At 50.3% G+C, this 25,966-nt stretch overlaps 1 protein-coding gene across 26 annotated transcripts in view; it reads right to left on the bottom strand.

Annotated features, from left to right (window-relative positions):
• The window catches only part of LOC122161872 (trichohyalin-like), a 108,489-nt gene that overhangs the window by 13,730 nt on the left and 68,793 nt on the right, over window positions 1-25,966 (bottom strand). For 16 of the 26 annotated variants that reach the window (XR_006169323.1, XM_042821604.1, XM_042821607.1 and 13 more), the window contains 4 exons: window positions 18,908-19,059; window positions 13,741-14,439; window positions 3,135-3,281; window positions 409-593 (listed from right to left, as the gene is read on the bottom strand). Coding sequence is in view for 23 of the 26 variants with exons in the window: in XM_042821604.1 (XP_042677538.1) it covers window positions 409-568 (160 nt within the window). In the remaining 3 variants the exon portion in view is untranslated. Of the gene's footprint in view, window positions 1-114; window positions 594-3,134; window positions 3,282-13,740; window positions 14,440-18,907; window positions 19,060-25,966 lie in introns of all 26 variants that reach the window. The other 10 variants (XM_042821590.1, XM_042821603.1, XM_042821588.1 and 7 more) reach the window with 10 other exon arrangements.

Below are 25,966 nucleotides of genomic sequence, written 5' to 3'. Positions count from 1 at the left end.
CTGGGTCCCGTGGAAGGGGGCAGCCAGGGACATCACCCAGGCCTGCTCACACCATTGGTGCTGCAGCTTCCAGGAGCACCTGCTGCCTGTGAAGGGAAGGCACACGGGGCTCACCCAACCCCAGCAGGATCAGTCCCTCCTCTCCAGGGTGCAGGGCCCCAGCGGTGCCTGCAGCTCTCACCTCCCCGCATCACTCTCCTTCCCCTTGCCCATGCTGCATCCCAGGCATGGCATGGCACTCTTCCCACTACAGCCCAGCCCTGGTCTTGTTCTGAGGACAATGCCTAGAACCAGAACCCGGTGACACTGTGCCTGGCCCAGGTTGTTGCACAGCAAACCATCACTGTGCCCAGTGCTGGCAGGGGCTGAATCTTCTGGCAGCCTTGTACCAATCTCAAGTATTCACACCCTCACGTCTCTGTGCCATCCTCGTGCCGCACTCCAGCCACGCTGCTGAGGTGCAGAGTGGAGCTGTGCTTGGTGCCATAGGTGCTGTACCCTGGGATGGCTGCATCCCGGCGGGGCTCACAGAGCTGCACAGTGCTGCCAGAGGAGGGATTGACTGCATCGACGGCGGCTGCTGCTCCGTGCTTCTGTCCAAAAAGGTAAAAGTAACAGGAACAAGTTGTCGGAAATTAAATTTCAATTTCTCCACGCCCTTCCCTGTCTGCGCGGCTTCCCAGCATGGATCAATAGTGTTTAGACAGCCAGGAAGATTTTTTTCCCCTTTTAAAGCACCAGATCAATAGTGGGAAAAAACACAGCACTGATCCCTCTGCTACACAAGCTGTGGTACCCAAACAGCTTGGCCCTGGCAGCCCCGGCAGCACAATGCCCACAGCACGGGGGTCTGGCACAGCTGCTGGAGAAAATGAGGTCCAAGGGTGCTGAGCGCAGCCCTAACACTACTTGGAGGCTCAGGGGTAGGTGTTGTAGCCATGGGTGTGGGAAGGCCTGGAGGAGCTGACGTGATACAGATGAGCTCCCAGCTCCATCTGCCATGCCCTCACCACACTCCGCAGTTCCATGAGTGCTGTTTTAGCTAGGAATTGGCACTGCTGTGCAGAACTGCTGTGCTGAATTTAGCCTTAGTTTCTGCCAGTGCAAGAGAACAGCATTTCCCAGCAGCACCGTACTGTGCCGAGCCATGCCAAACTGTGCCAGGCTGCTTGCCCTCCCTGCCTGCTGCTGGGAGAACGTGGGGTTGAAGCAGTTGCTCCGTTGGGTGAGCCGGCACCACATGCCGAGCAGCACTGGGGTTGGAGCCGTCTCTCTTTAATTACTGCCGCAATGTTATTCTTTTCAGTGCCACGTTAATTGAAATTAAACAGCTGCCACATTCTGGCTGGGACAAAAGTGAATCCATTTTCATTCCTCTCTGGTGTAATGAAGACTGACATGCTGTGAGGAAACAAAGGCGATCCAGCTGCTGCCTCCAGCCACACACACACGACAATTACCAGGGTGCCGTGCAGCCCAGCCTGCGCCACTGATGGGCACAGCAGGGAATGCAGTGCCCATGTTCTGGGGGAACCACAGGAACACTGCAGTGAGCCCAGATGCTGAGCCCAGGCCCTGGTTCCGTTTGTTGAGATGAGATGAGCCACAGGGCCACGTGTGGCACTGCCCTTCTGCTTGCCCTTGCTGTCGGGTTCACCATCTCTGCAGGGTTACCCGTCTCGGTGGGCTCACTGCTGGCAGCCCCACATGGCCCCAAAGCCTGAACAAGGTAGGAGCTGAGAAAGGTGTCTCCACCCTGTCCTATTCCTTCTTCTTTTTTAGGACCAAGTGTATGTTCGTGATGCCATTCAGTACTTTAAGATATGCAAAATGAGGCACTGGTGCAAACCTCATTAACACTCGCCTCCAACATCATTAAGATGTTTCCAAGAAAATTAATTGAGAGACTCATTAAAAATAAATTAAGAAAAATGCGTTGCAGAGCGCCTGCTCCGAGCTCGTAAATCACGGCCCAAAGCTCCCGGCTGCAGCGCAGGCAATTAACGGCGGCCGATTTGTTTTATCCTGACTGCGAAAATTAGAAAGCAGACGTGGAGATTAGATTAGGGACGTCTGTCAAGCGGAACTCGGAGTGAATATTTTAGGATACTAAATAGAAATCGGTAAAACAAAGCCAAGACTCCGTTCATAGCAGGCAGGCAGAGGTGCAGAAGGAGGAAGGAGCGCAGCACAGCATCCCAGGAGTGGCACTGCGGTGCTTCAGTGTGCACACACTGCTGTGTGTAGCCACAGCCTGGAGAGCAGCACCCACTGCTCCTCTGTGCCAGCATGCACAGCCTGCTCTGGAGCTGCTGCACTGCACAGCCGGAACCAACGCGGCACTCTGTGCACACAGCCGTCCCCAAAGCCTGGACCTGCGGGTCCCACAGCACTGCTGGACGGTGTGGGGCTGAAGGTGGTTCCTCACAGCCATCCTGAGAGAGCGATGTTTAGAACAGTGTCCCTGTTTTTGCTGCACTCTGAAAATCAGGAAAAATCTCTGGATACAGAGAGCATTAAATCATTACATCCTTTGTTGTCTGGTCCCCTTTGTTCAGCCAGGCACAGCGCCCGTGTCCTGAGGTGCAGGTCCAGCTCCCTGCGCACCCTGCAGCTCCAGGCAGTGCTTTAGAAGGATGTCTGTCCATGTATGCAGGACATTTCAGAGCTTAGAAGTCCCCTGCACTTTAACTGCCTTTCTGTGGCAGCTCCTTCCTTGCTGCACCTGCCCCAGCATGGAGGGAATGCTGCCTCTGAGCCATCGCTACTTGTGATTTCAGTTCAATTTCAGTATTTATTGCCTATGCTAATAATGTAATGTCCTGAGAACCCTGTCTGGTTGGGTACCCAACTTACTGGCACCAGTGCAGCACACGCACACTGCTGGAAGCACCTTTCCCAGCTGCTGCCTTCCCACCCCTGATCATTGGTACACGGTGCCTTTCCCAGCCCATCCCAGTGCTGCTGCTGGCTCTGCTGGCTCCGTTCTCTCCAGAACGTCTGTTTTGCAGCTAAAATTTTCCATGCTGAGCCTTTGCCTGAAGATGCACTTAATTCAAATGTTTGATTAACCTCCTTTCAACTATTTCTGAGTTATGGAATGAGTGGAAAAATACTCGCATGTAAGAACTTACTGGTGTTAAAAATAACTCTGACCGCAGGAAAAACTGCTGCATTTTTTTCAGCTTAACCAGGCTTCGTCCCCACAGGGCTTCACGCTTCCCCCGGAAACAAACACAGCAGCAACGCCTTTGGGTGTGCTCAGATGGCAAAGCCTCAGCCTGGAAGGGGATGGAGAGAAAAAGGGAAATGTGAAGGGGAAGAGGAAGGCTTACGAGAAGGGGAAAGGAGAAAGGAAGGGGAAAAGGGAGGGAAGGACTCCCACTTTTTCTCATCCTCCGTCCCATTTTTTTGGCTCCACTTCATTGACTGCCTTTCCACCTGTTTTACACCTTCCCATCCTTTTTCGGTCTCCACTTTCAAGCTGGTGAAAAAGGGTGGGGCCAAACTAAAAAGTGGAGGCCAAAATGGGTGGAAGTCCACAGAAGCGCAGACACCGTAAAAGGGCGAGCAGGTGGCAAGAGGCTGGAAGTCAGGAAAAGGAGGGAGGATGAACGCGTGGGAGGCCAGAGGCCAGGAGAGGTCTGGGTGAGAGGCGAATGCCAAACAGGACCAGGAGGCTGGAGGGCTTAAGGGCAACCGAAAGGAGCCGACGGGGCGCGGTCAGATCCCCCCGCTCGTGTCTGTCTGTCTGTTCGGCAGCGCCCGGCAGGGGTCGCCCTCGCCCCGCGCTCCCCGCGTTGGCCGCGGTGTCGGCGGCGGCTCCTCCCGCCGGGGCGCGGCGCTGCGGAGAGGAGCGCGGAACCTTTGTTCTCCGGAGCCCTCCGGCAGCCCCGCCCCGCGCTCCGCCCGCGCCGCAGCGCCCCCTCCTGGGCCCGGCGGGAGTTGCCGTCTCGATTCGCCGCTCGCGGAGACGGGGCGCTGCCTCGGTCACGGAAAATGCCCGGCGGGAGCGCGGCGCGGCTCAGAGGTCCGGGCTCGCGGCGGGGCTGCACGCTGCGGTAGAGCGCGACGGCGCAGATTCCGTCAACGTTCCCCGACCGTATGCTGCTCCGAGCCGGACTCCGTCCTTCGGATCCACGGGGCGCCTGGTGGGGCCCCGGCCCCCTCACAGGCACACGGCCCGGGCGGGAGCGGCGGTCGCGCGGAGATGTCACATCACATCCCGGGCCGAAGCCGACGGGTGGATGGGAAGGGAATCCCGTTCCACCCGCAGTGCCCGTTGGGTTCGGAAGGGAAAAGAGAGCAGAGTCTCTGGAATCTTAATGAACTGTAAAGGTTATTCCTCTGCCGCTGTAGTGATAATTTGCAATTCTCTGTTAGCAGAAGAGGGTATTGGCTCCAATCACATCTGGGTACCGTCTGGAGCACACTGTGTGTTCGGCTGCTGAGGAATATCAACAAATACAAATTATCAGCAGCGTGGCCAGAGTCTGCAGGGGAGAAATAACAAACGGGGAAGGCTTGCATGGATTTGCATTCTGCAATGAAAATGATCTCATTATTCTTTCCAGAGACTCAGCCAGCTACTTGAAAAATAGGAAAAAAACACTGCAACTCTGGAGAAAGAGCCCCTCCAGAGCAGGGAGAGAAAACTGAGCAGGAGGAAACAGCATCAGTGGCAGAAATAGGTGGGAGGCTGGCCTGCAGTGTGCCCAGCACCTGCTGGCAGCCAGCACCACTGTGGGAGCAGGCAGAAGCACTGAGAGGCATAGGAGTGTGAGAGCAGGTCCTGGTCAGCCCCAGCCCTGCACAACTGGAGGTGCTCGGCAGCCCAGCCCAGAGCTCCTTGGCAGTGCCCGTGTCCCAGCAGTGCCTCTCACAGCTGTATGCCATCACAGCGACCACCCCCACCGCTGTTACTGCACTGTGCTTCCGTCTGCCTGTAGGCAGAGAACATAGATAGCCGCACAGGAGCTGCCATGTGTTTCTGTAAGATCCGCGTGCTGGAAATAAGCAGAAAGCAGAAATACTGTAGGAAGGGAAAGGAGTAAAGAAAAAGCAGCACTGCTTAGGTCTGGTCACAGAATGTGATGCTTCCTGCAGCTGTAGCCCACAGAGAGAGGAATGATGCTCCTGGACAGCTACTTCAGTGTCAACTTTGGGGATTTCCTCCTGCATCAGCAGCAACAAAACAAAAGAGGAACAGGGGTTGAGGGGGACTGCATAAATGAAAAGACTCCTGTGACGGGGACCAGAGGGAGAGCTCAAACATGAAAGGGGGAGGCAGGTACAGGACTGTAAAAAGAGCCGGAGAGGGACCCTCATGCCTTTCTTTTCTGTAAGGTTAAGTTTCACTCTGACCCTATAGCAGAAATGCTGAGTCACAGCCTGTGATTGAGCACCTGGTGGGAAGGCAGAGCCAGCCCAGGGGAGCTCAGGTGCATGCAATGTACCTGAGTGATGGAAGAGGTGGGGCCAGGATCCTCCCTTGCCCAGACCTCATTTAAGGGTTGGCAGTGGGAGTAAGGTTATTTCTCTGCTGATTTCTGGCTACTGCTGGCTTTTCAAAGGTAAGCTGTCTGTGGTTGCTGTGTTTGGGCTTGTTCTTGTTTGCTGTAGCATAAGACTGTGCTATTCTGCTATTAATGTTGTACTTTCCATTGTATTATAGCATTGCACTTGCTGGCCCAGGCAGGTGCTTATTCACAGTGGGTTACCTTAAAAAAGAATTATGTATTGGATAGTCACTGAGACCCTGAGTACACTGAAAGAGGAACTTCTGGGGAAAACCCTGGGGTTCCCTGGTTTCTCCTGGCTCAGCACTGCTTGGGTTATTAAAGAATGGAGACCTATAAGAGACAATGGTTCTGTTATAACTGGTAACTGCTCAGCTACTTGTGTGGCAGGGGATGCTGGCCCCTCTGTAGTAAGGGTCTCCAGACAGGACCCGGGGCCCTGTGTTAGACTGTTTTTTTGGTCCTGAAAGAATATACAGTGAGTTATGGCAGTAGTTGAGAGGGGTGCAGAAACATCAATTATTTGTGGTGATCCAACCACATTCCGGGGAGACAGGGTGGTGATTGGTGGGTTTGGGTGACAGACCATAGAATCACAGAATCACCAAGGTTGGAAAAGATCATCCAGTCCAACCGTTCACCTATTCCCAATAGCTCCCACTAAACCATGTCCCTCAACACAACATCCAGCCTTTCCTTGAACACCCCCAGGGTCGGTGACTCCACCACCTCTCTGGGCATCCATTCCAGTGCCTGACCACCCTTTCTGAACAGTAATACTTCGTCATGTCCAGCCTGAATCTCCCCTGCCGTAGCTTGAAGCCATTCCCTCTGGTCCTATCACTAATGACACGAGAGAAGAGGCCGACCCCCAGCTCACTACAACCTCCCTTCAGGAAGTTATAGAGAGCAATGAGGTCTCCCCTGAGCCTCCTCTTCTCCAGGCTGAACATTCCCAGCTCCTTCAGCCTCTCCTCATATGGCCTGTGTTCCAGACCCCTCACCAGCTTTGTTGCCCTCCTTTGAACACGTTCCAGGGCCTCTATCTTTCTTGCAGTGAGGGGCCCAAAACTGGACACGGCCTCAAGTACCATCCTTCTAACCCAGATATGGTTGAGGTTGGGTGTCCCCCCAGCCTGGGAGTATAAGGTGTCTGTTGCCCCAGTCCTGGAGTACTGGGCATAGACATCCTTTAGGGTCTGACTCTCCAGATGACTGTAGGAGAACTCAGAAAGAGAGATGTGTTAGTATCCTGGCACTGCAGGTGGTATTAAAAGGCTGTGCAAAACATGAGCCTATTTGCTTGCTCTGTGCTGGGTTACTAAACCAGTATAGACTTCCAGGGAACCAAGGGGAAATCTCTAGAACAGTGCAGGAACTAGGAAAAGTAGGAATCACAAGATCTGCACGTAGCCTGTATAATTTCCCTGTGTGGCCAGTATGGAAGTCAGATGGCACATGGGGAATGATAGTGAATTACAGAGAATTAAATAAGATCACACCACCCATTTGTATGCTATACTCAATATTGCCTTCCTGATGGACACAATGAGTAGGGAGATAGAAATCTACCGTTCTGTCCTAGACTTGGTAAATGCATTCTTCAGTGGTCCCATTCAGGAAGAATCACAAGTTTGCATTTATGTGAGGAAGCAGGCAGTGGACCTTTCAGGTCCGGCTGTAAGGGTATGTGCGTTCACCATCCTACTGTCATAACTTAGTGGCACGTGACCTAGCAGAGTGCAATAATCCTAATAACATCAAACTGTACCATTAGATTGATGATCTCATGTTAATGTCTGACTCTGTAGTTTGGTCATGGGAAATTATGAAGCTGACACAGCGGCCCGAGTCCGATGGATTGAGAATTCACCACCTGGAAATGCCGCCTGTGGGTTTCATCAGAAGCTGCAGCATGCAGGACAAAAGGCAATGTGGGCAGCTGCTAAAGCATGGGGACTGCCCTGCCCGTACAGCTACCTGACATCATCCAGGTATGCTGAGAATGCAGTGCTTGCTCCAGGAGGAGACCAAGACCGTTGCCTGAAATAACAGCCCATCTTGCTAGAGGACGCAGTCCCCTTACACTGGGCCCTTCCCTCAGTTTGAGGGAGTGAGATATGCTCTGACTTCACTGACACCTGAAGTGGGCTAGTGCAATCCTACCCAGTGCTGAGAGTGAGCCAGGCATATACCATCAAGGCCAAACTTACCAAATTGATGGCTGCCTATGGAACACCTCAAGTCATCGAGAGCGATCAAGGCACTTGTTGCACGAGCACAATGGTACAGTGCTGGGCAAAGGGAAACAACACTGATTGGAGATTCTACCTGCCGTATAATCTGACAGGGGCAGGCCTTACTGAGTGCTGTAATGGTATTCTTAAGGCTGCCCTGAGGACACTACAGACAATGTGGGCATCCCTGCTTAGGATCCGAATTATGGGCACTGATAATTGGGTAAGACCCCAGATTGGCGATGAAAATAATCTGCTCCCTGCTCCTGAAGACCTAGAACCTGTTACCCATAAAGTGGCACAAAGGAAGGACTGCAAGAACATGTCATGATTGTGTTCACCAACAGTGACTTAACTGCAGCGTTCATCTGCATTCACTGTTGGGTGTGCTTGTGCTGAATGGTAAAAGGTGGGTAAGAGCCACCAGGCTGAGGTCTGCAGGGATGAATCAGCCTCTCAGCACTGTGGTCATCTGAAGTACACGGAGCAGCCTCTGTGCCACATGGAGCTGTGAGTGGCCCTGTGGCCTGTATAAAAGCAGCACTGGTATCTCCCAGAGGAAGGGAAGCTGCATCTCAGAAGGAATCCCTGCAGTAAGGGTGTCATGGTTCTATGTTGTTTGTTTGTTTGTTTTTATTTTGGGTTTCAGTATTCCGCATCAAAACATAATACCCCGTACACTACATGATGTTTTGATGTGGAATACTGAAACCCAAAATAAAAACAAACAAACAACATAGAACCATGACAAAGGGTGACTACAGGAGATGCAGGTGGAGCTGTTTTAGGAGGCTCACTGCCCAAATGCAGGACTGATGTGGGCAGCTCCCCTGCCTGACCTGCACCTGAGCTTTGCTTCAGCAAAGAGAAGGCTCCTGTGCTCCCCTGCAGTGCTGTGTGGCCTCCAGGGTACAGTGGGTACCAGAGAGCAGATATGCCTGGCAGGGGATGGGGCTGCAGCATTGTGAGGCTGATCTTAATTCATAATGCCTTGTTTTTCAGATATTTAGTAGTTGTCCTTGATTTTGAAGACATGCGATGCTGCCAGGTGGTCTTAACCCTGCAAAAGTTCTGGGACATTTGCACTTTCTTTCTTGTGAGGTTTTGCTTGCAGCTCCAGGTACTGTAGCTGTTCCCTCTTCAGGACGAAGTGATTGGGGAGAAAGGAAATAAAACCAGATAGAGACTGACAGGGACAGTTCTATGGAAATATTTTCTCAGTGTCCAGGAGCATTCCAAAAGGCAAACTGACTGTTAAAAATTAGGAAAATAACGGAGAGCAGATCAGATACATGCCACTGAACAGAGCCATAGTGGAGACTGCATTGTGATTACCATATGGAACTCTGGTTGGCCTCTCTCAAGAAAAACAGAGTTGGAAGGGTTTCAGAGAAGAGTAACAAGGCAGATCAAATACAAAGAATATCTTCCATATGAGGAAAAGTAGAAAGTCTCTTTAGCCCAGAGAAGAGATGGTTGAAGTGTGACAGGATTATAAAATCAAGTTTGGCATACAGAGTTTGACTGCAGTGTGATTTCTCATTGTCCCTTTGATATAAGAACCATCAGTGCCTCCATAAATAAGCGGGTAGTGACTACAAAACAAAAAGCATTTTTTTTTTTAATAAATATGCCCTATGCTGTGTCAAACTGCTTAGGAGAGGATGCGGTGGGTCATCGAGGTTTACGTGCATTCAAAAAGAGGTTAAGTATCATCATGGGAGAAAAAAATCCACCTGCAGTACTTAGATAGAAGACCCTGTTTTTGCTTCTGAGGCCTCTGAGCTGCACGTCGCAGCGTTGTGGGCAGTGTGCAGTAGCTGTGTCTTCTAACACCATCCGAGATGATAGCTCTTGGCCACTGTCGGGGATGAGGTGGGGAGCAATGCATGCTTGCAGCTAATTGCAAACACTTGTTCATACTTTTCTTCAGTACTCCAGGATCATGTGCAAGGACTGATCCTGACACATCCTGCACTGTCTCTGTATCAGTTTGCTCTCTGCTTCCAAGCGACCCCTCTGCACCGCCACATCAGGATTCAGTTCAGCCATAGTGCTAGTCCTTTTTCAGAGGGCACAATCAGCAGTGGCTGAACTGTCTGCAGCGACAACAGTGTGCCGGGCGGACATAAAGCAGGAGAAACCATGCTGGACTGCATGGTTCCCTGGAGAGAAGGCGGGGACCAGAGGCACCATGTTCTGCACAGCTAAGGGGGTTGTGCAGCACGCGCTGCACTGAGCGAGGGCCATCTGAGCCAGCACGCTCCTGAGTTCTGCCCATTGGAGCAGCTCAGAGCAAGGCACAAGGCTTAAGCAAAGGCGAGGAAGGCTGAAGTGTAAAGAAACATACAGCAATGGGAAAGCTGCAGTGGCTCTCCATAGCCATTCCTACTCCTGGGCTGGTGGCTTCAATGGACTCTTAGGCCCAGTCCTATTCTGACAGCATCATTTGTCAAGTCCTGTTATGACACTAGAAACTGCTCTGTTTTTTTTCTGCAGCACTCTGATTTCTGTCACGTTTCCCATCTTCATGGGGAATGTGTCTGGGCAGCTACCATTCCCACAAGGGAAGTTCAAGTGAATGACTGCTTTTCATATTCCTTAATCTGATTCCAAATACTCCAGTGCAGATATGCATACTCCAAGAATGAATTACCAAATTGCTCTGTCTCATTCTGGAGCAATCCACCATAGGAGAAACTGAAAACAAGATTTTTTTGTAGTTGTACTGAAGCTTCACAGTCAATTTTAAGCCTCTTAGACAGTATAATATTGAATGCAAGTTCCTGCTGAGGGCTATCAACTGCAGTATGTGCCAGGCAGCAGGGACCACCCTGTGCCATGCCTGCATGTGTCAGAGACTTCCCTCTGCCAGCAGCATGACTTAGATCAGAGAGCAGCTTCCTGGGATTTCCCATCAGCATCCTCTAAGATTGCCATCCAGCAGAAGGGATCTGTGCAGTCACAAGGTGAAAGGCAATAGGAAACACATCATCTTCAAAACACACGATGGGATTAGCACAGTCTGAAAACAGCACCATGCTGTCTTCTGCTCAGGTGCGGAGACATGCCACCTGCTGGGACCATGGGGAGGGAGCAGGCTAGGCCTTCAGATGTCACTGTTCCAGGTCAGGTGTGCTTGTAAGTGCGCCCTGGGTAAATCTAAGCGCACATCCTTGCAGCTTCAGTCATTACGTGCCTTCTCACACAGCACCTTCTCTGATGCTGCCGTGGTGCTTCAGAACATCTGCATGACAGAATGGAAGGATATACCTTAAATACTTGTAATTAAAGAAAAGCAGTGGTTTTTTTGTACTCCAAGACCGCAACAAGCCAGGAGTTATTCACAGTCTGTTTGGTGCTGCGGCCGTGTTCTGGCAACATGCCTGATGCATGCCATGCAATGTCTGAATAAAAAGAATAATTTCCATCCTCATCCTGACCTGTGCTTTTGTCTCATCTCCTACTTGTCTTCCACAACTGCTTGCCTCGTGTCAGAGTTGTGGGAAACCTCGCAGTGTATGAAAGGATGGTTGCACCATAGGTCTTAAGGCATCCAGATGAGTATCCCTTCCATCAGTACAGCTCTTTCTTAAGCTTACCCATCTGCCAACACAAGGCATAGGAGAGCCCAAGCTGATTTGCCCTGGCACCATGCAGAAGAGCTGATCAGCTGGGAGTACAATGGGGTAAGCTTTTGGTGCTGTCCCTTTTGTCAACTAGAGCAGTACCTCTGCTTGGCCACACACTTCCTACTCTGCTGCATACAGTTCTCTGCAGGGGTCTTACACTCACAAATCCTCCATCTTCCTTGCGTGCAGTGATACCCTGACACATTTTTCTATCTTGTGCTGAAAAAAAAAGGCCAATACTGAGCTTCAATGAACATTTATCCAGCATTTTCTGCTTCTTCCTCTGTTAGATTGTCTTGTTTAATGGCAGAGCCTGGTGATCATTCAAATGTCATATTAGGAGCATGATTTTAACAAGGGCAGCTCTGTCCAGGCCTCTTGCACGTGGTAACCTCAGACTCAGCAAGTGGAAAGTGGGGGGAGCATCTCCACTCTAGCTTGGAAATGCTCCCTTATTTCCAGTTTGTTAGTGCAACATCAGAATTATGGACTATAACACTTCCTATTTCTTTCCCTCTGATTTGAAGATCGTCTACTGAAAACTCTCACTTAAAAAAAACAAACAAACAAACAAGGAACTTTAATATCAAGCAAAAGGCCCAAAGAATGAATTGCTTGTATCAGAAATAAAGCATTTTAGTTCTGTCACAAGCAGGATGTCTCTCCAAAGGCAGCTCTGCGACTCCATCGTTCCTGCTTTCCTCTCATTTTCTTTTAATACACAAAGACTGCATGCTGCAGTGATGTGATTGGATTCCACTTTGGAGCAGTGTAATTGTAAATATTCATTGGAATCCAAGCTAGTTTCCCCAAGTCTCTCTTAAAGGCTCTGCAGCTATACAAACAGCCGTGGCTCTGTATTAACCTCATAGCCTGGGGGCTGCCCATTTCTCCACAGCCCCAAAGACTTCTCCTGGAGAGAAACCAGCCTTGCAGACCAGTTGATCCTCTGTCATTTCCTTTATTCCCTCTAGCATCTGTGTTGTGGAGCCGGCCCTCAGGCCCAGGTGCCCGGTGGGGTTCCTCCTCAGTGTCTGCACACATTATACATTTCATCTTGCCATGTCACTTTCAGATCCCACTGGCTGTTGTGACTGTGTTTCCAGCCCCATAGAAGCTACTGGCAGTGCCAGGGTGTCCGTGTGGGAGCTGCTTTGTGTCCTGGTGTATGGTATGCATGCACCAATTCCTCCCTCCTCCTGAGGACCTATGATCCAAGTGGCTGCTGCCCCACAGACCGGTGTAGGGCACCGTGAGTGAGCTGCATCTGAGAAAACTGCGCCACTTTTGATTACTGAGGCCAGGTAGGTCAACTGTTGATAGCCAGGCAATTCTACTTCCCCAGCACCACGACTGCACTCAAACACCAAGCAGGCAAAGAGCAGTAGGTTCATACAGCCATCAGGGAGCATAGATGAGACCTTTCCACGGGTCCGACCCACACCTTCACCTGGCCTGGATTCACCCCTGCGCAGCAGAACTAAGTGGCATCAAGATGACCTTGTTTCTAGGTGGTCTTTGATAGCTATTGTGCAACTCATTTGCAAAACAGCACGTATAGGAAACTGCACACAGCTAAGAATGGAAATTAAATCCAAAGTTTCTGATAGCAAATCTATACTCCCATCTCTGCTTCATCTACTCATATGTTTATTACCAAGGGTGGAACTGCAATGCTCAGACCAAAGCCCGAGGCACAGCAGCACATGTCTTACAGATGTATGTATCAGAGATTTTGTCATCCATCAACATCCTCCAGGCTCCGCTTGCTCTCTTCAGCATGTGTTAAGGCATGCATTCTGACTACTGGGTAACCTATGGCCAGATAAGGAGGTAGTAAAAAGGAGAAAATCCAGCTTTCTTTCCACATGCAAGTTCCTGAGAGCGACTCAAGGAACAAGGCACCCACCAGCCCCAGCTAAAGTGTCACAGATAGCTAGATGTATTGCTAACGAGCAGCTCAGAGACTGTCAGCTGTGCAGTTTTGTTGAGCAGCACAATTGCCTGATCCTTGCTTAGTTCAGTTAAGGCCCTGGCACCAAGTCTCAAGCCCACTGCACTGAGGCCCCTGCTCACTCTATGAAACATACATCTACCTTGGACCATCCCAGGCAGCGGCATGTTTTGGAACACAGGAAGGAGCACCAAGTCATCAACCCAGTATACGTAGGTGAGTGCTAAGGCTTCTGGACAAGGAATCAGGCAGCCCTGTTTGTCCTTCCAGAGAGCCAGAAGAGGACAGACTCTGTGCATTCCTCCAACCCATAGCATCAGTACAAAGAGAACCCTGTACCCTGAGGAGAGAGCTGAAGGAACACCAGTAGTGAGGAAGACAAGCAAGGCTGAATTTACCTGGGAAAACAGCAGTGAGCGTGCTCCTCAGCCAGTCTCCTATGAACAAGCCTGCAGAAGCATAAGAATGAGGTTCCAAGTTTGAGGGAAAAATACTCCCACAGATCAATGTTACTATCCAGCACAGGAACATGGCCAATGCATCTCAAGATGGGACACCATTTACAACACAAAGCAGGCATTGAGTCTCATGGAGGTCAGGTGAACCACAGTAGAAAGCAAGCATCCATCCAAGACTCAAGCGCAGTCACTTTGCTAGAAAGAACAATCACCCTGGCAAGTGATATGTTGATAGCACATAAGTGCTAAAGGAGACTATGGTGGGGCTTTGAAGAAGACGGATGAGTATCAGGGTATGAACAAAGCTGGGTTTAGAAAATGAGCAAGGCTGGCATGAATCTCAAGAGCTTGATGGCCCATCTTGCAGTTCTATGACAAGGGAATCTATATGTGCCTTTTCTTCTGTTTGTCTGTCCTTGAAGATCCCCTGTGATGCAGAATCCTTGGGCCCCTGGCAGTCTGTTTGCCTGCTTTGTTCTCCTCTCCATTAGAAGCTGTTCCTAACCTGAATCTTTCTCGATGTAGGATACACCCATTAGTTCTTGGGCATGCCTTCGTGGACATGGAGAACAGTTGGCTTTGTTCTTCTTTCCAGGAGTTTCTTATGTGCAGCTGGTGCTGTGATTTTTCACAGTCACGCTGGAGAGAAAAAGAAAATTCAGCCAGATTAGAAACAAGAGAAAACCTGTCTGGTGGAACTCACCGCCACACAATGAAACAGCAGCTATGAGTGCCCTATGAGATAAAGTAATGAGGCCTCTGCACAGATAACAGCTCCCAGAGTCAAAACAGCTCTTTGCAGAGAGAAATGCCTTGTGCTGAGAATGAGCCAATCTCCAAATCAGCCTTTGGAGCGAGCTGCTCTGAACCACCTGCTGTAAATTTCCTGCACCTTTCTCTACAGCTGCTGATGTTGGCTCTGATAAAGACACATTGGCCTAGACAGACACTGTAGCAGATCTTCTTAACCCTTCACAAGAACCTGGCATTGCTTTGGCAAGGAGAAACTTGGACCACAGTTTAAGCAGTCAGTGTGACACATGAAAGCAGGGTGTTCTTCTGAGAGCAGCATGTGATGTGGTGCTCCTGCTGCACAAAACTACCCCAGAGCATGTGATGGCCCAGAACAGCACTGTCTCCTCTTGGAGAAACTGTCCTTTCTGTATCCTTCTCCACCACAAAGAAGGACAGCTCAGAGGTAGAGACTGCTCTGGAGAAAGCCCAGCCTTCAACTAAAAAGAATGTACCTGGAAGCCTGGTGCTGCACCAGCACCCACATGGTCACAAGCTGGGGCTAGATGATGAGACATCCCAGTAGCTTCTTGGAAACTCACCCACTCCCAGGTACAGCAAATTGCCTCTCTACAAGCCACAGTACAATCCATAACTCCTTTAATGGCTCTCAGGGAAGGGAACTGACCTCTCTAAGACCTGATGCCCAGCCTGGAGCACCAGCAGGGCTCTTGGCATGCTCTAATGCAATGGAAAGCACAGCAGCAACACCAGGGTAGCAAAATCCTAGACTGCAACAAATGAGGGAAAGCCCACACATAGCAGCCATGGACACACAAAGGAAGAAAAAGCTGCTTACCCGTGGAAGGCCTCAGATAGACAGGAACCTTCAGTAAAGACACCCTCACTGCCAGCCCTTAAATGAGGTCTGGGAAGGGGTGGAGGCTGGCTCCAGCCCTTCCTTCAATCAGGTACATTGCATGCACCTGAGCTCCCCTGGGCTGCCCTGCTCCCCACCAGGTGCTCAATCACTGCTTCAAGCCATGGCTTAGCATTTCTGCTACATATGGCAATACGCCAGTCTTTTGCTGTACAATCCTGGGAAGGAAGGCAGGGAACCCTTCCTTGCACCTATAAACTGAAATCACAGTCCTTTCCCTGCAGCTCCATTTTCCAGAGCAATGAGAGCCATGTTCTTTGGAGCTCTGCTATGATGATTTATCCAGGTCACGGTGAGGACAACTGGCTAACTGAGGTTAACAGCCCTCTCAGTTTCACTTCAAAAAGACATTAGCATGGGGGCTGTTTTAAACAATGACATGCCAAATCCTGATTCATTCACCAGGAGAGCTCATGACCAGGTGGGTGTCTCAGCTGACAGGCAGAGCTGCACTGCCAGCCTTTCCTTAAAGAGCAGGGCTATAATTCACGTTCCTAGTGCTGAATTACAGGTTGCAGACTCCTGATATGTTTGCCCTGCTACAGGCATCCTGGGACTGCCAGCCCTGGAGCACAAAGTCCCCCATGTGAACAGATCAATCAGCAGCCGTGTTTGGCTCAAACCAGCACATGCAGAAGGGCAGGCCAGGCACATCCTGAGGAGTGAGTTCTGAGAAATACAATTAGTGAGGACAGGAAATGGATTTACACACGAGCAGAAGCATGCTGGTGGGCCAAAGCTATCTTGGATCATCAGGAATGTGCAGTTAGAAAAGTTCTCCTGGAGAGGGCTACTGGCTCTTGGTACAAGTTGTGAGGGAAATGGAGAAACGTGGGAAAAATTGGCACTACTGGAGATGGGAGAAGAGATCATGCACAGCCAGGTGAGTCTGGAGATGTTTCAGATGCCTAGCATAGCCAGACAAGGATGGGGATTGGATGTGATACTGGGATAAGATGGGATGAAGAGCTCCCCAGGCAGCTATAGGAACTGGAGTGTCCATCAGCTGGATGGGGTCAGAGGCTGGAGAGAAGCTTGCAACATATGGGGATGGAGATGGGTGGATTGATGGAAATCTTCGGGAGAATCAGAAAGTGCTTAAGACAGCTCCTGGCACAGCAGGTTGGGGCTGGGTTTGGCAGTGCTTCCTGCACAGCCAGATGGAGACAGAGATGGGACAAGAGCTTTAAGCAGAACTGGATAGAGGCAGAGCAAGATGTAAGCTGGTGTGGTGGGAAGGACTGCCCTGTTTCTAGTCAAAATCTAGCACTCCCTGAAACTGCATAAATAATACAACTGAAAGCAACAGGACAAATGAAAGTATGGTAAAGGCTGACAGCGATGATTTAATGATGGGATTGTTTCCCTAATTAAAAAAAAAAAAAAAAAAAAGACAAAAAAGACTGGAGCCCTTCTGTGCAGAAGGAGGACAATGGAAAGAAAGCATAAAATTGCAGGTGTCACATAAAAGGTGATTAAAGAATGATTGGTCACAGTCTTTCAATAAAATAACAGTAAACAAAAAGAAATGACTCTGCATCCCATGTATGGCTAAACAGTGGAACTTGCTGCTGTGAAACACTGCAGAAGCCACATAATGTCTGGGTTACAAAAATAGTTCGACAAATTATTGATGAGAATTCCTCCAGGGCTGTTAAACACAAAGATTCCAGCTTGGAATCAGGAATCCCTGTAACCACGGAGATAGGAGAGCATCTTTGGGCAACAGTACAGCTTCTCCTTTTTTTCCTCTTTCCAAGGCATGGGCATAAGCTGCTGTCACAGAGCACTGCAGAGCACTGTTCTGACCCAGAAGAATGTTAGACTTTTATGTAACAGAGCTGGATGTGCTTTGATTAGGAATTTTGTAGGAGAAAGGTTAGAACTGTGTTGTTGCATCTGTCACTTTCACACCAAAAGCAAGCAGTTAGACTCACCTGACATCAGCATCAACGCATGGAAGGGATAGGATGGGAAGGGAGTAAGACAGAGTAACTGTAAGAAGAAACAGAAGCATGATTCCTCCCTGCTGTGCTCTCACTGCACAAATCAGTGTATGGATACCCGTATACATATGGAGAAAAAATGTAGGCACACAATGACACACTCACAGATTCATTCATCCTTCACCATTCATGCACACAAGCAGACAAAAGCATGCAAACTGCCAGCAGCAGCCTTCTCCAGCGGACAATCTGAAAACAGGCTTGCAACATGCAGTTCTGCCCACACGCTGTGCTGTCTCTTCACACACACAGTGAGAACAAAGGATGACATGGCAGTAAAAGGAACAATATCTAGCTACGTTCCTTCCCATGAAGTGAACGTACCTCACTATCACCAAATCAAGTGAAACAAGCCATGTCCACTTTGAGTAACAAGGAGAAAAGTACCACTCAGATTCTACAATGCTGCTCTCCCTCTGGACAAGCCAGCTGTGCGGAGCATTCCACTGCCCAGCACACAGACCTGATACTCCAGCACCAGTAGCACGTGGCTGATTTAGTCTTCCAGTACACCGAGAATATTGTGCTATCAAGTTTTAAAAATAGACATAATTCTTCTGGTTTAAGGGGTGCTGAAAGAGATTAGAAGCAGGTGTTGTGGAGGAACAATGCAGACTAAGCAAGTAATCCTGCACAGATTTTTAGGATCCACTCTCTTCATGTCCCAGAATCTGTTTGCCATCTGGATCTGATCACAGACTGCGGTCAAAATCCATTAACGACTAAAGGTGCCTGAATGGACATCAGGCAGACAAACACACGGCTGAGCCGACATGTGAGTAGCATGCTCTCCCAAGCCAGATTTGCATGCAGAAGGAATGTGCAGTCTGAGCAGTGTGACTCCTGGCAGCTCTGAAATACAGGGGTTGGAGGAGAGGAGCTGTATGAGGGCAGGGGACCAAGCAGACAATGGCACAGAGATGACAGACACAAACACTGCCCTGCAGGCCTTCTCTCAGGTCTGCAGAGCAGCTCCCATTGCAAATGTCTGCTCGTCCTGCAGCAAACTCAGGATTTCAGCTACCCAAGCCTCTGTCCTGGCTCACACACATCACTGTTACATAGCTGGGCAGCATGTCCTGCGAGGTGTGGTCTTCCTCCAGCTTCCTACCAGCTGCCCTCTCCCCTTCTCTCTCAGGAGGTGAGCAGCAGGATTAGCATGCAGGACATCCGTGCATTACAGCCGTCACATCTTCAGTCAAGTGCAGCCCAAGCACCTATTCACAGACAGCAGAGCTGCAGCCGTCTCCCCAGTTCCCGGGACTTTCCCTCCTCACTGTGAGTTGACAGACTCCACTTTTGCATCTTTAGCCCTTTGTTATGCTGTCATTTAGACAGGAGCAGCAGATTATTACCACTGCTGTGAATGTATTAAATAGAGTTCCAATACTGGCCTGCCGAGCCAGACCATGCTGGCATCTTCTCCTACCTGCATCCAAGCTTCCTCCTGCAGCTGGTGGTGGCCTCCAGCTCCTGGCTGAGCTGCTGGATCTGGCTGCATTACTGCTCCGGTTCTGCCTGCCTCTGCCTCTGCCTCTGCTTGGTCTGCAGTTGATAGATCCTCTGCTCTTGAGCATCCAGCTATTGACCCGCCCAGGGAAAGAAAGAAAAAATGGAAAAAAAAATCAATTAATACTAAACGGCTTAACAAAACCCTGAACAGCACAGGCCTGATGCTGCTGGGGGTGGGGATTGTCGGGAGGAGACACCCCCCCGCACACCAGCTGCAAAAACCTGATGTTCTGGGGACAGGAAGCCAATAGGTAGTTATGATCCGGGTGCACGCCTGTGGCAGCAGGGATATGCCCCAGGAAGGCTGGGAGACTGCTACACAGGGTGCCTCCTCCTTGGACATGGAGGTTGTGTCCGGTGCTCCGGGCCAGGAAGGCACAGAGCAACTGAGCACACCCAAAGTTATAACTGATGGCTTAATAACCAGTGCCTGGTCCAGCCCTGTGCTTCGACTCCAGGCTCTGCCCTGTGATGAAGGCCCCTCCAGGCATTTCCTGTGTGATCAAAGAAGAAGGGAGTGCAGTGCCTGTGGCTGGCCTGGCCCTCCTGTCCTGCTGCAATAGCAGTGGGCTCGGAGGGCTTGGTGTTCTCATTTCTTGGCATTCCCAATTCTCGGCATTCTAGCTGCAGAGAGTTCACACCAGGAGGGAGAGGGAAAGAATCAGGAGTGTCAAGCAAAATGCAATTAGCATGACAAGATGCAGATATTGATCCTCCAAAGCTGGAGGTGCTGCTGTGGCCCTGTGGCAGAGCAGCTCCCCCGACACTGACCACTGCCTCCGAGGCACTGCTCCTCTCCACACATGGTGGTGCACGGAGCACAGCAAGGGCACCGCATGGCTCCTGCCCTGCTCACAGCAGGGAGGCAAGAGAAAACAGTGCCCACGTGGCCTGAGAACTAGTTTGCTTGGTGCTGCTGGTGGAGGCTATACCATGCCTGGCCATGAAAAAGGGCCCCAACATGCTGCAGAGCTGTTGCTGCAGGTGAAAAGCACGCTGCTTTCACTTCTCATGGGCTGCAGGAAGCAGCTGAGCTTTCTGGGGAAAAAGACACTGCATCTACAGGATCATGAGGATGAGGTAATGTGTGAGGCACAGCACCACATCTTCTTGCCAAGCCTGGTCTGCAAGCAGCCTGGGCAGGAGGAGCACCCCGAGCTCTGCGGGCCCATTGTACTGCACTGAGCCGCGCTGCCTCAGCTCTCCGTGCCTTCTGCTGGCCCTGCTGCCTGTGCCCTCATTGCTGCCGGGCAAGGGGGGCTCTGCCAGCACCGAGGGTACCCCACAACAGACACAGCCACTGAGGGCCCTAATTATTGTTCACTAAACCTAGAAAGAATTTCAATATTAATTAAATGCTAACTGATCAGTAAAATATATTTATTGAAGACTGTCACGTAGCTGTCAGCATTCAGTAAATACATTAATAATCAGTTTGCATGTAATTAACATTAAATGATTTTAATGTCTACATTAAAGTCATATTGGAGACTGTTATCAGCACAGTCGCCCGCATTCCTCCAAGCCATACTTTGTATGCGTGTAAACCACTCAGCCCCACAGTGAGAAAGGTTACAGCTGTCCAGCACGATGCGCACCAACAAAACAAAGGAAGCATTTAAATTCTGAGTGGATTTAAGTGTGTGCACATGTGTTTCTGTGCCTGTACTCTGCAACAGTAAAGGACACCTTTGTATTGAACATGGGATGCTTTCCATAGCTGCTCACAGTCCTAAAGCTTTACCCACACAGCCAATGTTAGATGGGCTGGAGACAGAGAGGAGCTGACAAGTACTGGGGCCTGACCTGAGGAGTCCTTGACTCCTCATTCTGTTCTCACTTTTGTTTTTTGCATGCACTTCTGCATGAGCACCAGCAAAGCCAGGGGACATTTTAACGTACAGCATAGCATGCAGGAGAAACAGCCCCTGCCAGCTGCAAGGCAGGTGAGCGTGTTCAGGAGGCAGAATAATTCCTGGATGCTCAATGTCATGAGGCTCTCTGTCAGCCTTCAAGGAGCAGAAATGACTGCAACAACAGATGTCACACAGCTACATGAAGCAGCATCCGCCTATGGGTCTGAGGTAACTGAAGGGATGCATCCAGCTCAAAGCAATGCTGCCTGTTGGAGCTCAACTCCCTCACCCACACCCCTTGGAGCCAAGCTCACCCTTCCTTCGGCCCCACACAGACCCACAGAGGGCTGTGCTTGCAGCAGGCAGGAGGTGGCATGGGTAGGGAGAACGTCTCCCGCCCCCACTCCTTCTCCTCTCATTTAAGTGGAATCAGTTGTGCCATTTCTGCTTTGCTTTTCAAAAGCAATTACTTTCATGTCATTTCTACAGACATTCACAGAGAGCAAGAGAGTGAGGGCTTGATTATCCCCCCTCCCATCCCCGTCCTGTGGCTTCCGCAGTGGCGGTGAAGTATTAAATTAAATGAGGTGTCTATGGAGCAGCGATGGTTTCAGGTCAGAGACACTATGGAAAGCTGTATGCTGCACTGCTCCTGTATATGTAAATGGATATATTAAAACCACTGATGTCAACTTGCAGCACTCATCTCCCCTGCTCTCGGGTGATCAAAGCTGATTGCAGAGGCAATTACTGCAAAGGAAAAGAAAATCACGGCCTCCTGCTCATCCCTGAGCTACCGGAGTTTAATTGCTTAGCGTAGCTGAAGCTGCCTCTCCATCTCCCTGGTGTGCACACACACACATGTGGGAGCAGCGCGTGCCTTGAAACACAGACAGGAATGGACGTTTTTGGGGATGGGCGATGAGAGGCACCCCAAGCAAGGGGAGACCACAACATGAAAAATAATGATGCTTAAAAATGAATTAAACCACTACAGCAGGCAAGGCTGTATCTTAGCAAGATGCTCGATCGATAACACCAAAAGAAAGTCAGAGCAGCATAATACATGCCCATAAGCCAGCCTCCCATTTTCTCTGCTCTATGGTCATAGATTCACGGTAAGACTTCTTCAGCCTTTTACAAACGGTAGCTAATCAGGCTCCCAAAGCCTTGGGACACTGACCAGCATCAAGTCCCCTGTATTATGGATAGGATGACCCAAACAACAGGTATTGGGGCCTGACCTGAGGAGTCCTTGACCCCTCATTCTGTTCTCACTTTTGTTTTTTGCATGCACTTCTGCATGAACAGCAGCAAAGCCAGAGGACATTTTAATGTATGGCACAGCGCTCGACCAACTCACAGCCAACATGGTTTTGGGAGCCAGCCCAAGCAATCCGGGTGTACCTCAGGTGTCAGTGCTGGTCAGATGTCAGCTCTGGGGGCTGATCTCCTCTGCATTCATCTAAAGGGCTTTTGCAGTGTGGAGAGCGGGGTCAGCTGGCTGTCTCCTTCCATGTGCCCTCCCCGCTGCTGCATACCAGCACCCATCTGTATGCTGGTCCACCACTGAGCAGTGTGCGCAGCTGCCCCAGCACCAGCAGACCTATTGCTACCTCCCGTTATTGCCACAGACCAGTTCCTGACATCGTGCTGTATTCCTGTGGGACTCCCAGGCAGGTATTCGTGCACCCCACGCAGCAGAGGCTCGCAGTGGGTGAGGTGAAGCTAACAAAGGCTGCATCGCGCTGACCTGCAGCGAGTTGTGGCTCACGAGCACGAGGCCATTCAGGACTGTCATCTCGCTCACATGCCATGTCCACAGCTGGTAACACGAGAGCTTAGGACATGTTAGTAAGAACATACTAGTAAACACATGTTAAAACTCTGCCTTATGCCTGAATAGGTACTGACAGCTGTGCTGCTGCTGTGTAAGCATTTATAAAACCGCCGTGCTGGCCTGGCCAGATGGAGGTTTTCTGTATATTGGATTAAATCACTGCAGCACCTGATGAAACAAAAAGGCAGCACCCTCACAGAAGTCTTGCTCCCCATATAGCTAACATGACGCTTACTGGAGGATGGGAGTGACAGCCAGAGCTGGCTGCTTTGGAGTGCCTGGCTTGTACCTGCAGAGCCTAGCAGGCTGTCTGGGTGGAGCAGGATGCCTGAGCAGGGAAAAAAACCACCAAAGAGACCTTGCTGAGAAGGAGCACAAACTGAAACAAAGCCTGGGCAGTGCGGAGAAGCACGGCTGGTCCTCCCCTGCTGTGGAGCAGCCCTTCCCTCCCAGCTGGGCAGCTGGAGGCATGCAGCTGGTGCAAGGGCTGTGTCTGGCAGCAAAACCACATCTCTGCCTGAGGGGCACGCATCCCTGCAGCTGGGAGACATCTGGAAAGCTGCAGCAAAGAGGGGTGCAGCCAGCAGTGGGCTGTGCTGCCAGCAGAGCATCACAGTTCAATGCCACTGATATTGAGAGGCAAGTTTACAGAGCAGCCCGGAGACACTGCTGCTTCCTTGTGAATTAAGAAATTGGAATCAGCACCATTAAAGCAGCGTAACCATACTCTCACAAGGCAGACCCCCCAGCAGCTGATTTTTTGCTGTATTTTTATTCTTCCAAATATATGCACACTGCTCCCAGCCTCACTGGGTTCAGTGGCTGTGTGAAATAGCCCTCAACTGAGCCTGGGGAAGGACAGGCAGACCCAGAGAAACAAATGCTGCAATGCATGCCCAGAAATGAAAGCCAGCCACAGCTCCCTTTGCAAAGGCAATGAACTGGAATACCTAATGCTGAGGGCAGAGCAGTCATCCAATGGCATCATTTGGGAACTCTCAGTAGCTCCTAAAACATCAGTGTAAGTGCTATGTTACTTTGTCTTTTGAATTTTAATCCTTTTCAGGTTTTCACTTTCACAATTTTCTCCTGCAGCACTACAAGGTGAATTAGATTTTATTTACCTTTTGAACAACAAATGAACCCTCTTCTTCCTGCTCGATTCCATGGCTGGAGCTTCCAGACGCTCTCAGAAAATCCCCAAATCCAGGAGTAAACCCCTCGAGCTGCTCAGGATCAGTGGGAGCTGCCCGCAGTGCCAGCCCAGGGCCTTCCCTGTCTGCCCAGTGGGTTCTGCCACGTGTCTTCCTCCCTTCCTTCCTTCCTTGTGGACCTGTGTTTTCAGCCCAAGGATGCAATTCTGTTTTTGTTTTTTTTTTGTTTTTTTTTTTACGAGCTGTCTCTTTTTGTTTAGCTGGGAGTGCTCAGAGCCCTTCCCCCACCTCCTCTTCCACTGCTGTTGCTGGTTTTATTCAATTCAACACTTGAGGGAACTGCAGATGAAATGTCTCTGAATCTAAATTGCCCGCAATAGATCTAACAGCCTTTTTCCCACTCCCCCCACCCAAACTCTCCTCAGACAGAATGCTTGAGCTCATTGTCTCTGCCTTACAGCTCTTACTGCTGCAAAACACCAGCACCAGCAGAGGAACTGTATGACAGGAACTCAGCACCCACAATCCTTCCTCGTCCAAGCAAAAACCAGTGTGCACCAAGAGCACTGCCCTACCGGGAAAAGCACAGTAACAAATGGGGCAGAGATGAACAGTTTCCAAAAAAGCAGCTTGAGTCCAGAAGATCCCTGCCTGTGCCTGTTCTATCCTGCTCACAGCCATGTGTGCAGGGCACTGCTGACAGTGCATTTTGCTGAGCACAGGATCTTGAAACGGCCTCTGGGGTCTTCTGCATGTAGACAACTGACACTCCAAGTTAAGCACAGGCTACTACTGGCTGCCTCAACGCTGCACACAGACATCCAAAATAAACCTGTGCCCACTGTGTCTGGGGGCCGCAGGCAGGTAGCACACATTTCTGTAGAAGGCACCACCCAAAGCGTGGAGCAGCAAATCCTGGTTGTACCTCTGCAGTCACAGGCAAGGGAGTGCTGTGGCAGCGGCCGAAGGGCAAGGAGGTCATCTAGGCTTAGCAGATAATAGCTCTGGTATCTGCCTGATGAGACAGAAAACATGCTTCTTTAAAATGGAGGAGAACTCTCTTGCTATTGGTTGTACCTTTATGCCAAGCATTGATGTGCTTTGAGCGGGGCAAATGATGCCATGCAGCCAAATGGCATGTGAAAGGACAGGAAGTACACACACTCTTTGTTATGGAGGAATTTAGTACAGTTCTTGCAAAAGAACTATACCGTCTCTGCAGTAAACAGAACACATCTGCCCCAGCCTTCCATGAGCTCCTGCAACCTCTGGACATGTCACAAACTGTGCTGGTATTGAAAAGCAACTGCTGCTTGCTTCTGCTGTTGCCCCACTGCTGTCCACCTCTCAGGCTTCACCCTCAACCTCTGCAGTAATGAGTGTGGCACGTGGGATGGTGGAAATGGCACCAGATCCTTTGTTAAGGGAGTTCTGTGGGCCCCTTCCATTCCCATCTGAATGGCCTTTCATTTTCTCCAGTTCGATGTTTGCTGATTGTTCATGCTGTCTGGAGAAGCTTTGATTAAACCTCTTAATTTTCAGCTAAGCTTTTTCTTTCCAAAGGGCAAACCCTTGACCTAAGAGCATAGAAAAGTGGTCAAAAGGAAAAATAACAAGGCAAAGAGGAAGGAGGAGTAAAAGCTGAGAAATGCAGAGGCATTACAAGCTTGTCACTACACACAGAGAGATTCCTGCAGCGGTTCTGGCAAGCAGCAGCCCCTGCAGAGCTCTGGCCACCGCAGGACCAAACACTGCAGCTGCCCACACTGCTGGCGCTGCTCTGCTTGGTTTCCAGGTGCCCCTAAGTCTGCCCCATAGCAGAGAGCTGGTGGATAGCAGTTTCCTTGAAAGGGTGCAGAGGCACTGAGTTCTACCACTGTGTGCTATCAGTGGACACTTTAGGGCTTGCTTCTGACACACTCGGCAGTAAAGTGCACACAGGATGCTTTGTCGTTTCAAACCATGCCAAGAGGTCAGGCAGTGCAAAGCAAAGACCAGAGAGAGTAACAGCCCTTCAGTCAAGGGCAGATCTGGGTAACTGTGACAGCCACGCTTTGACAAGTTCCTTTCTTGTTTCCTTGACATCCACAAAGCTCTGCCTGGTGATACCTAATCCATTCCCTGAG

Source organism: Centrocercus urophasianus, unplaced genomic scaffold, assembly GCF_019232065.1.
Source record: "Centrocercus urophasianus isolate 14NV4802_14NV808 unplaced genomic scaffold, USGS_Curo_1.0 seq_2, whole genome shotgun sequence".
Taxonomy (NCBI): Eukaryota; Metazoa; Chordata; class Aves; order Galliformes; family Phasianidae; genus Centrocercus; species Centrocercus urophasianus.
The sequence above is the reverse complement of the archived record's forward strand: the minus strand, read 5'-3'. Positions and strand labels throughout refer to the sequence as shown.